The following is a 12,720-nucleotide window of genomic DNA, read 5'->3' as shown; positions in this document are numbered from 1 at the left end:
AAAATTTTAAACATATTTAGCTATCTAGAAAGCAAGATGCTTGCAATACTTACCAACTGCCTGTTCAGGGTTCATATCAATTAATAAATCATCAGGTTCGTAGAGATTTTTAAAGTACATTTGCAAAATGCAACGGATCCATGATCTTATAGTTAAGGTTTGAAAAGATACAGAGCCTGAACAAGAAAGTGCTTCACATAACATGCTGTAAAGATAAATTGATGGATATTAAAAACAAAAACAAAACCCAACAATAAGTTCCCTGAATATAAAGACTAAGAAATAAAGAAAAACATTCTAACATCCTCACTTCTTGGCCTCACTTATTTTACAAACACAACTAATACAGACATGCATTGCTGAAAATCAACACTACAGACACATACAAAAAGATATTTTAGATAAATATTTTTGCTTTCATTTGTAATGTTTAATTTTTAATTTTTTTTCCACTGATGGCATATGTGTTGGGTTTATGCTAAGGGAAAGAGGTAAGGAAGAATATGGTTAAAGGAGGGAAAGCAAAGAAGGGGTTTGATGAGATAAGAATGAAGAAAATGGCAAGTGCTATAAAAAACAGTAGCCGTTAGAGTAAACAGAGTAGCGGTCATGACTATGTATATAAGAAAAAAGTTAAAGACAAAGAGTATTTCTGTGTGGATCTCCTGACTAATCCCATGCCCATCATCCCTTCCTTTCCTGCTCCCCCACCACACAGGCAGTCATCATTAAAGAATTCCAAAATAAAATCTGACAGAAATTTTAAAAATTTTATTCTACAAAGCCCAAGGCCTGGCTAATTTGATTTCTAGTCATTTTATAAGTGGGGGTAGAAAAAATGAGGATGGTCTTATGCTAACTATACAGTGTTATGCAAAGTCAGAAATTTAAAAAATATATATATACGTAATTCCAGAAACACTGTTTTGAATTACTTTGAATATAAATTATCATAAGAATACACAATACAGAAGCACTTCAATTGGTCATTTATTATCCATGAAATCTTCCCAAAGCTATTTAACATCTCTGCACTTCTTCAACTGTTACAAAATAATACACTAATATTATTCTAAGACTAAAATAATTTCAGATAATTTCAGCAAGTGTTTAAAATATATTATATGTTAGTTGTTATTACAGAATTTACAAGCTAGAAAGGATCCTAAAAGTAATCCAATTGAAGTTGAACTCTTTTACTTTACAACTGAAAGCCAACGAGAAAATGTCTTAATGACTGTTTAATGAACTTCCTTATGAGAAAACCTCACTAACTTCACTACACTTAGTCTCTTAGGTTTGTATATTTATTTTACTTTCCCTCATCTTAATATTCTTATTCAGATCTTCCTGATTACACAATTTCTACTTTAACTTTATTGTATATTTTTTCTATTCAGGTTCCTCAGATCTCTTATGTAATGTGGCAAGAGGTACCTATAGATAAGGAAACCAATGTCCAGGGTAGTCAAGTAAGTGTCTTGTTAATGATCACCCAAGTTGAGAGTCAAATCTTTAAAAATCTAACTGTAAAAAGGAAAGCTATCATTAAATAAAATTTCAATAACATACTAATGTCTTATGGATTCAGATATTAACTGCATAATTTCTTTCACAATGGTGAGTGTAGAAAGGTCATTTAAGGAATGACCTTTCAGGGAATATGGTATTTCTACAAAAACGGTTTTGAAAAAGGGCTTAAGCAGCAACATTAAAAAAAAAAAAAAAAAGGCAGACCACAAAACCTGTTAGCTTTCCTACAACTGGAAAGATGCTGAAACTGCCAAAAATGAGACTATAAACTGCCAAAATGAGACTGGTAAAGACCAGTTTCTTTTGTGAAAATTCTTACCTTCGTAGTGTAGGGATCTATCATGGGTTCACATTATTATGCATACCTGAAAGAAAATCACTTACCTATTTTGGAGGAAATGACTTAAATATCTTGCTACAACTTGGGGACAGATAATATCATCCCAACCAAAAAGTTGTATCATTGATAGAACTGGCTGAGGCTGAAGATCTGATGGAGCTGTGCTAGGCATGTCCATTGCAAGCAAAGTAAAATCTAGATTTAAAATGTAAGAAACTTATAGTGAGAAAATTTTTAAAATTTCGCCTCCAAAAGTTATATCATAAAAAAAATTCAACACTCAATAATAAAATGTCACATTTAGAAACATAGAACCAACGAAGTGCTGAAACTAAATTCACATTGTCAAAAAGAATTTCTGTGATCATACAGATCTCCAAGAAAAGGTCGAGAATAACCTATCCCATCAGCATTATTGTTATTAATCTATAATGGCTACCTCAAATTGCAAATTCTAAACCTGATGTCTCTAATGTGCCTTCCTCATTTAAAAAACTCATATTAAAAATTTACCTGCCACCTGCCACAATTGAAGGGTTCACTCTCGCCTTAGACATTAGACATTCTCTTTTATTAAACAGCGATTTCCTACAATGACTCTATGACACTTCACTTCCTTCAGAACCCACTAAGCCTAGGAACAAGAGTTCCTTAGTTAACCATGTTAAACAAATGCAATTTATGACTACAAACTTTAAGTGGGCCCTTAGAGCTTGCCAACATTCCTACCACATTTCTCTAGTCCATTCAGGCTTTTATTCTCCCAGAGGACTACTGCATACCTTCCCTCCTCTCTGTCATCGGCCAGCACCTCTTCCCCATTTTCACATCCAGTTAACGCCTTAGTTACTACTTCACAGAAAAATGAGAAATATCAGAAGAGAACAAGTTCCTGCCACATCTACCCAGCCACCTCTACCTGGGCCCATTTACTCTGCCTTCTCTTCTGTTATCAAGATGATGTGAGGCCAAGTCCTCTACAGAATCCCATTTCTCCTGGGCATTGAAACATAAGTGGCACTCCTGCATCATCAATTTTCCCCTCACTTTAAAATATCCGTCAGCATTATAAACATGCTGAAATTTCTCCCATGTTATTAAAAAAAAAAAGTCTCTTTGACTTCACTTCCCACTCTAGCTAACATTTCCATTTTTCTAATTTTCTTAAACAGTGATAACCAAGAAGATTTATCTATGTTTGCAGCCTGCAATTCCTCTTCTCACATTTTCTCTTGAATCATCTCCAGTCAAACCTTCTACCATTACACTAAAACTGCTCTTCAAGGTCACGAGTGACCTTCCCCTTGCTCAATACAACGATCAATTCTCAGGCCTCATCTTACTTGACCCAGTAACAGCATGTGAATTGTTGATCACTTCTTCCTTAAAATGGTCTGTCATTTGATTTCCAGGGCACCACACTTTCTTGGTTTTCTTCTTACCTCACTGACACTCCTTTCTTGGTTTCTCTTTACCCTACAAATCTGAACATGAGATATCCTAGAGCCTAGTCCTCAAATTTCTCTTCTCACCAATACTTACTCTATTGGCGATCTCATCCAGTTCAAAGTTTTCAAATTTAAATCTCTAGCTTGGACAGCTCCCCTGAACGCTATGCTCATTATCCATGTACCTACTTAACATCTCTACTTGGATTTTAATGAATATCTAAAAAAACATGTCCAATTATCAAAATCGCAGTCTTTCCTCATAAAATTTACTCATGCTACAATTCCTCTTCTCAGCAAATGGGATTCTCTATTTATTTTCCTTACTATGCCTTACTCACTTAGAAAATTCTCTCCTTTGAACTGGGAATCTAAACACTTTTCACCACCTCTGCTGCTACCACTTCAGCCTAAGCTGTTCATTTCTGAATTGTTGCAATAGTTCCCTAATTGGCTTTCCTGCTTCTTCCTCTAGCCTTCCTATAGTCTATTCTCAGTCTAGCAGCCAGAATGCTATTACTCATCTGCTCAAAACTTTTTAACAGCAACATTTTAAAAAAAAGGCAGAACACAAACTAGCTCTCCATTACCTACTGATCATCTCTCTCCCTAACTTACACCACACGAGCTTTTATAGCTTCCTTGTAGTTCTTCAAATACACCAGATTTGCTCTTGCCTCTGGACTTCTGCATAGCATTGGTCTCTCACCTCCTTTAGGTTTGCTCAAATGGTACTTACACAGGTCTTCCTGAATACTCTATTTAAAATTAAAATCTGCCTCTGGCCTTTCCTATCCTCTTCTACATTTTTATTTTTCTTCACAGCACCTACTACCATATAACGTATTACACATTTGACTTATTTATTTATTGTTTTCCCCCCGCAATAGACTATAAGCTCCATGAGGATATGTAGCTCATGTATGAGAAAAAGAATGGCAGTCCTTTCTGCTACTGGTATTTCCTTAATGGCAATAAAAGTAGATATTCAATGCCTATTTTTTTTAATGTAGGAAATTTTTCTCTCCTAACCTATCTTTATTTCAAAACAAACCTGAAACACATACATTCTTTGCTTAATACTTACACAGCACTAACTTTCAGCACCTAGGACAGCACTGACTAAAGTTATGTGTTATCATTTTTATGCACTGGGAGTTGGGATGGTGAATAGAAGAAAAATAAGTCATATTGGCTACTAATGACTGCTTTGGTTACACTAATTGAATATCAATATTTATTTTCATAGACATTACAGTAGTTGGAAAATGTTGTCCTGTCATAATTCTTCAATCTATTACTATATGGTTTTAATTATGAAAGTGCTACTAGAAATCAAGATCTTTTAAAATTTATATCATTCAATTTCTCATGTGGTGCTTTTAGCTCAGCTTTCCTCATTCACACAAGAGTAATATAAACTTTGGTTTAGATCTTGGGTTTTTTAAAAGCATTATAATTAAATACATTAAATACTGGCATATAAATTGCATTTAAGTACATGCAGTCACCATACTGATCTCTGTCTATTCTAGTACCTCTTAACATATTTTGGGCAAAATATATTATGATAGTTATTTGAGAAAGATAATGACCTCTTCTTAGAAAACTGCACATATGCAAATATATTCAAATTCTTGCCTACAATGTCTGTGATTCAGAGTCCTTAAAGCCTAAAAACATGTCATTAGGCTAATAATCAAATTAAGTAAAAATTGCAGCCTAAAATAGAAGCTAGTAAAATTCAGAACAGTAACAGTCTATATATTTGATGTCGCTCTGGTCTCATCTGTTTGGGGCTGAAAGGGAATTCCTGCTACATTTTTTCGCTCTTTATACCAGTAATTTCATCTTATACCTAGATATCTACACATATAATCTGAAAATAAACTACTTGGACTATAAGAAATCAAACATTACTTTCTAAATATTGCATGCAAAAGTTTATGTGCATTCAATATCTTTTAAGATTGAAAACCATCTTTCATTTTTATCCAATAATCATTTAATTTTTACCTTTATTAAGAGGAAAATAATAAACAAGCCAAAGTATATTAAAATATATAATTCTTTTAGTCTTCCTGGTTGTCAAAATATTTATTACAACTGTAATAAAATAAGAGTTTTTTACCAAGCAAACAGAAGAAAAAACTGACGAGAGTCTGCAAAATGAGAAACAAATTACAAAGCTGACCTGCAGCTGCATCCGCAAGCTGTGGGAGAGGCACTATTTGTGACATTCTCTGACTCTTCAAAAATGAAAAGAAATGCCTCCACAGTGCACTGGCAACTGCAGCAAGGTGGCGCTCTTTAGCTGGTAATGAAGACTGCGCAACTAGGTCCACGTTTTCCTTTTGAAGCTCCTGACACAATTGTTGATGCATAGTCCTAAAAAGAGATAAAAATATAGCTAACACCCAACAAATGCTTACAAAAATCTTTTTTAAATACATTTAAGGCTTTTAACATTTATATCGTATGAAAACTGAAGGACCATTTTATATAATTAAAACCTTTATGCTAAGACATTATGCATTTCTGGTTATTTGATGGATGAATGATGGCATATTAAGCACCATAAAGTTAATGTTAATTACTAATGTCAACCATTAATTATATGCTTTTTAATATGTCAGATCCAAATGAGAAACAGGCAGCTCCAGAATGAAGGTCTGCATTTTGCAACTCACTATGACAAGTGATTTTACTTACAATCTAGACATTAAAACAATTTTTTAAACCATTTTCTCCTGAAAGCTTTAGGACATTGATGTATCAAGAGGAAAGTGAGTATATCTGGCTTATGTGTGGTATTTTAAATTAAAATATTTTCCTTGTTTAGAAAAGACAGAGACCTTGTGCTGGCATATATAAAGTGTGACAGATACAATCTTAGCACGTTGGTCCGAAAAGATCCATAGTCATTTTCACATAGAACACAACAATAAACAAGAAAAAGTTATTCTCCATAAAATACTAAAATATGAATTCAATACTGCTTCAAACTGATTCATCATTTGCTCACTTTTTTTTTCCAACTGAAAAATTTAGACATCTCTAGATCTTAACAGAAATAATGGAGGGGAAAATACAGCTTTTACAGTGATCTGGATAGAAGGCATTTATGCAATATGCCTAGCAATTAATAATATGAATATTTAAAACTAAATATTCAACCATGATATTATTCCTGTTTCTGTTTAAATTACTGCCACATCAATTGAGAGTACACACAAATACATAGATACCATCCTGAGATTTTTCTTTCTTCAATTAAAGAGAAAGCAGTGAAAAATAATCGATGGAGCTAAGGCAGAAACTTCCTTTGATTAGTAGTATTCTACTAAGAAAAATAATTAGTGCTTTGAAAATAGAAGGAACTATGACATAAATTCCAATATTCCTGATGTTTAAAATCAGTTTATCTAGAAGTGGACGCATTAAATAATTATACGAAATACAGAAATAGTACATATATCTAAAGCAATTCCCAAAAGAGTAAACTGGTTGCAAGACCAAATATTAGTACTTTTTACATAACTATACATAAGTAAACAGTATAAGTATAAATTATATAACATTTGGACTCTGTGACCCTTTACATTGGAATTCTTGTATAATCACGAGGCACTACTTAACACTACTTGAAGCACAGGGAAAAAAGTATACAAATGCCTGGGAAAAGAATATCATCGCATACAATTCTCATAAACGCTAACCAAATATCTGCTATGTTCTCTCTATGTAAAAACCTGCCTGAGATGCTTTTAACTTGAACTAGTGGCAAGAGAACCATTTCAGATCCTTTAGTTTTGAGTAAGATGAATATCAAACCACTAAAATCTATTTGGCAACTAACAACTGTCTACATCAACATAGCAAAGTTCATGAGTACACTTCAGCACTCTGAAGTACAAGTAAAATAATACCACCATTTGCACAACCCATTTATAACATTTGCAACGTGCATTGGTTTCAAAGGATAAGAAACTTACTGTACTTGGGTAGGATGGATTTTGCCCACTATTTCTAAATAGATAAGTAATTTCCTTCACTAACTAAAATCTATTCCCTAGGAAGAGGTATCATTTCTGATTGTCTTCTTTGTGCTTAGAAATTCTTTTATGTAAAAATCAGAACAATTCTACGAGATAGGTATCATTAATCCTCTTTATAGATGAAGCTGATAGCTAGAAAGTAAAATAATATACCCAAAGGTCACACAGCTAAGAAGGGCTGGCCCCAAAATTTGAAACCTGTACTTTTCCCCTAGGCACCAAGACACACACTGTTATGCACTAAGACACATACTTGTGCATGCACATGCACACGCATACACACAATTTAAACAATGATATATTTTCTTCTCTCTCTGCTTAGGTTGAAGAAATTTCAGTGAGCGTAGGGAAAGCTGGAAAAGCCATCTGTAGCTTTGCCTTCTGAAGAGGAAGGGGCAACATCAGAATTCTGTATTAGAAAAAACTAGAAGAGATACTGAGAAAAATGTATTCATCTGAACCACTTTTGACCTTTCCAGAACAAAATTTTGAGCTATTGCAGAGTAAAACTGGGAGTTACTATGGAGATCTGATTCAGAACTCTGAAAAAAAAAAACCAACCCACTAGGTAAAAAGTTAAAACAAGCAATTACACCCAAGTTAAGAGTTAACCCAGCAAAAATCAGTTCCAATTAGGTGTAAGACACTGGCCCCAAAACAGACTTCTTTTGGAAATGTGCAATCTACTTAGGACTTTGGTTTGAAAAGAAGCTATATATCCTGGAGATATGCAAAATACTTTTTGTTCCATGGCTTGTATGTTCAAGCAGTATCAGTCTGGATAAGATGTTAACCTGTTATTCTAACACAAAACAAAGTTCTTTAAGACCTTATAATAATTTCTGTAAACATGAAGAAATCAGAGAGTGGCAAATGCAGGAGATGTTAAGGATTTGCTGTAATGTAGGTCTAAGGGAAGAATCTAATTTTTGAACTACAGCCAAAATAGTTAGAAATATCCTATGCAGTTGTAGGTAATTTTTTAAATCACATTTTCTGTACCAGAAAGTTAACTACAAAAAGACTACAGAAAAACAGATATACTATATTAGATGTGACTGCATATCTACTGAAGGTACATAGATAAAAATGCAAATATTGAAAGAAGCTCTGTTGCTAGAGGTAACGATATAAAACACAAAACAAAATACATAAATATAATATAGTTCTAGATGCCATGGTTATTTTATGAACCATTTTCTATCTTCTTCAACAAATAGTAGAAAAATATAAAATTAATTGCATAAAAGGTAAAATGTGATTTTGGAGGAAACTGAGGCAAAAGAAATAACATGTTGGGTAACACAGCTGGTTATCAGCAAAGTTACTCATAGCTGTGTGACCTTGGGAAAAAAAATGAGTAACCTCCTAATTTTTGTTTGAAGAGTCAGGAAAGGAAATAATCATTTGCTATACCAACCATTGTTTACTGTGAAGACCATATGAAATAATATCCTCAAAAGTGTTTAGAAACCTATCATTACATTATGTAAACACCCAAACTTTCACATACCTAGTTATCTAGGTCTCCTTATGCTTCTATTTTAGCTCTGGTTTCCTCCCCGCTTTTGGCTTACATTATTTTCAATGACATTCCCGATTCTTGAATGTGACTGCTCTTTTGTGTCTTTCCAGTATTTGTTTTCCTGTTTTTATCTCTCTACTTCTTCTCCTTGTGATTCCACATATTCACTTATCCATCTTGCCCCCTACCTCTCCACTCCTATACAGACAATCAAATGTATTGAGGCATCTATCACATGAAAGATGCTGAAACCTACACCCGCCTGCTGTATCTGACAGCCTGGTCTCTGAGGTATGCTCCTCCCTAATAACTTGGGCAGGTTTCTGGAAACACTTACTGGACCACCATATCTGGGTTTTACTTCCTTGTATGCTCTTGTTTCTTATGAACTGATCATTATGGAACAAGGTATGACATCTTGTTCACCATATTCTTGGTATTCATAATTTTCTATGTAATACTTCTAATATATTATGCTTCAAAAATGTAAAGAACAGTCGTTTATTGATGGACTTTGCATCACAGAGAAAGAGCATAATACAACATATGTGCCTTATAAAAGCTAAGAGAAAGCAAGGGATTAACAATAAAAAATAACTGAATTCTTTTTTAATTCTACTTGAAACTTGGCAAGTTTCTTAAATCTAATTAATGAAAAGTATAATGGGAAGTTTTAGTTAAAAAGTTGCTCTAAACCGCTATGAGTAATTATTCTAAGTATCTGACTGATCTAGCTAATAGAAAAGTGTATGGGAATCCAGATACTCTGACAATTTTCAGTTTCAGCTAAACTCACTAAAAAACCTTAGGTACTTTGAATACTCTTGTCATTCTTGTTCACATCTGTAAAAGAGGGTTATAATCTACTTTACTACCCAGAAAGAATATAACATAACCAAAGTAATGACATTACTACAAAAAAACCACAAGTTTTAAAGCTGGAAGATACCCTAAAAATCATTCAATTCAATCCTGTCTTTAAAAATTATTAAAAAAACAAAACAAAACAAAAAAAAAAACAGCCTCCAGGTATAAAGAAACTTCTGAAAGCTTCACTATATGATAATGGTAGCTTGAGTACTGACCTCGCAATTTTGTTCATACCCAAGTTATCAGGGAGAGGCAATAAACAGAAACCAGGTTGGCAAGCAGCATCCCAGGCATACCCTTCAATGCCTCCCAATAATAGATGCCTGCCTCAGCGCATCTATGCGTATGTGGAAGAGGTGGGGGAGTAGGTGGTGGATGACTGAGTGGACATGTGAGATCAAGGCAAGAAGTTTGTTGACTCTTTTGACTATCAAGGACTATAACAAATAAAAAGCACAGCACTGGCAATGATGCTTCCAGATACATATCATGCACCATTAAGGAATAAAAGGCCTCAAAGTGTAAGGGAAATTATCCCAATGACCACTTGTATAAGAGAGAAGACCTTGGAAAGACCCAGCTTGTGACCCTGGAAAATTTCTGAGACTTAGTTTTTCATCTGTTAAAGGAGAATAATGCCCTACTATGCTCCATGGAGCTGCTAAGTATCAAATCACACCACTTAGGTAAAAACAATCTGTTGACTATAAAGGTAACAAAATATGTATTTTAGTCACATACTGCTTCTAAATCCTGATAACCATGTTCATAGATGCAGTGGAGCATTACCTAGAAAAACATGAGCTTTAGAGACAGGCATACCAGAGTATAAATCCTGCTCCATCAACTATTAGTTGCGCGACCATTTTTCCTCATTTGATATGAGTTCTAAATAGACACATTAAAAAAATGGAGCAATTATTACTGTTCAATGGAGAATCAAAGATTGTTTATTAAGAATAGATGTGTCATATTTATTCTGTCTTTAACCTTTATTAACTAATTTAACCTTGTAGGTACTATTATTATCCCCATTTTATAGACAAGGAATCTAAATACAGAGAGGATAAATAATTTGACTAGCTCGTACTGTTAGTAAGCAGTAAAGCCAGAATTTGAACTCAGACAATTTAACCACCTATGCTATAGCTACCTCAAATATCATTTTACTACCCAAATAAATAGTACATGTTTTAAATGTCACACTGCTGTCGCACTGTTAAGTTCCTAATAAAGGTAGTTGCAAAGCAGTATAACATCCAACCCAAAGTAGCACATCAGATATGCACACATTATAAAGTTAAACACTTCTGGGGAGTGTAGACTATTCTACAGGGATCCCAAAGTTCAATGATATGTGATCATTTAAATTTTTCCTGTGGCTCACAATTAATTTGCAAAACTGAGGAAAGAGATTAAATCAGGAATCCAGTGTTAAGTCTCGCAAACCAGCTATGCTTATAGCAAAGCTGCCTCGTGGTTTTGCAGAATACTAGCAAGGTACTTAAAATGAGGTTGCTTGCCCCTATCCTCCAAATATGGTATAGTATGAAAATATGCGAATAAAAAGTGATTATTTTTAGGAACTACCCCTATGATTCTATTGGTCTTAAATTTATAGAAGATTATTGTTTCTCAGTGATATTTCACTATATTTTATGGTACACCAATAACAGGAATCTACCCCAGTAGTTCTTGTCTTGACTACCATCAAAATCATCTGCAGAACTTTTTAAAAATATCGATGTCCTGGGCTTACTAAAAATCTTACTGCATCTTTAAGTTTGGGGCCTAAGGTTATTACTTGCTTTTAAATTCTGATTGAAGAGGTCTGGGAAAGGGCCTGAGAGTCTACATTTGTATTAAATAGATGCTGCTAGCCCATAGACCGCACTTTAGGCAGTCATCTTGGTTTTTCTCGTCTATAAAATGGGGACAATAACAGTACCTACATGATTAAATTAGGTAAGTAAAACACTTAGAATAAACAGTCCCTGATTTTCTGGTCAATAATAATAAGTACTTCATTTATTGAATACGTCTTATTTAATTCTTGCAACAGATGAGGAAATGGCCATGCAACTAGTAGCCCATGGACCCCAATAAGCAACAAAATCATACATAGTTCTGTACTAGACAAGGGTCGAGAACTACTCTTTTATTCTATAGGCATAAATGTAAAATGAAGTATACTTTTACACGAATTCAGAGAAGAATCATCACTGAGGGCAGAGAAAAGACTGGATAAGTGAAAAGGAGAAAAGTAAAAGCACAAAGGCATATAAAATCCATTCATTTACTCTCTAGTTCGACCCATATTGCAAATGTTCCAGGAAGTAGGGATACAAAGTTAACAATACAAAGTCTCTGCCCTTCTGGAGCTTATATTCTAACAAGAGACATAACTAAACATAGATGTATAACACATCAGGCTGTGGTAAGCTTTAAGGAAAAAAAGAATCAAGGTACAGGGATATTGAGTGACGAGAGCTAACATTTCAACTAGGATGATCAGGAAACACCTTCTGAGAAGGCAACATTTGAGCAAAGATTACAAGAGAAGGAAACACAAGATATATGAGGGGAGAGCATTCCAGGGAGAAGAAACAGCAAGTGCAAAGTTCCCAAGGGTGGTGATTTCATAGGCTCAAGGAACAATAATCAGGAGGCCAGTTGGTGGAAGCACCATGGGTGACAGAAGGAACAGCAGATGAATTCAGAGGTAGCTGGGTTCCAGATCATGTAGAGTCTAATAAGCCATAGTAAAGACTTTGGATAAAATCAAAGTGGATAACAAGCCACAAAAGCAAAGGAGTAACATAATTTACATCTCAAAAGGAAAATAAAAAAGAGCAAGGTGTTGGGGAAGGAAAAAAATAATAACCACTCTGACTATAATGAATTCTTACAGTAGCATCATAAGGCAATAAATTTAATAGAAGATAG

The 12,720-nt window shown here is 34.2% G+C and overlaps 1 protein-coding gene across 1 annotated transcript in view; it reads right to left on the bottom strand.

The window, feature by feature from the left end:
• The window catches only part of MMS22L (MMS22 like, DNA repair protein), a 117,806-nt gene that overhangs the window by 29,794 nt on the left and 75,292 nt on the right, over positions 1 to 12,720 (bottom strand). The window contains 3 exon segments of the mRNA XM_023530959.1: positions 54 to 205; positions 1,918 to 2,068; positions 5,516 to 5,709. Of these exon segments, the coding sequence (XP_023386727.1) occupies positions 54 to 205; positions 1,918 to 2,068; positions 5,516 to 5,709 (497 nt within the window).

Source organism: Pteropus vampyrus, unplaced genomic scaffold, assembly GCF_000151845.1.
Source record: "Pteropus vampyrus isolate Shadow unplaced genomic scaffold, Pvam_2.0 Scaffold58, whole genome shotgun sequence".
NCBI classification, from domain to species: Eukaryota; Metazoa; Chordata; class Mammalia; order Chiroptera; family Pteropodidae; genus Pteropus; species Pteropus vampyrus.
This window is presented reverse-complemented; position numbering and strand designations above follow the sequence as displayed.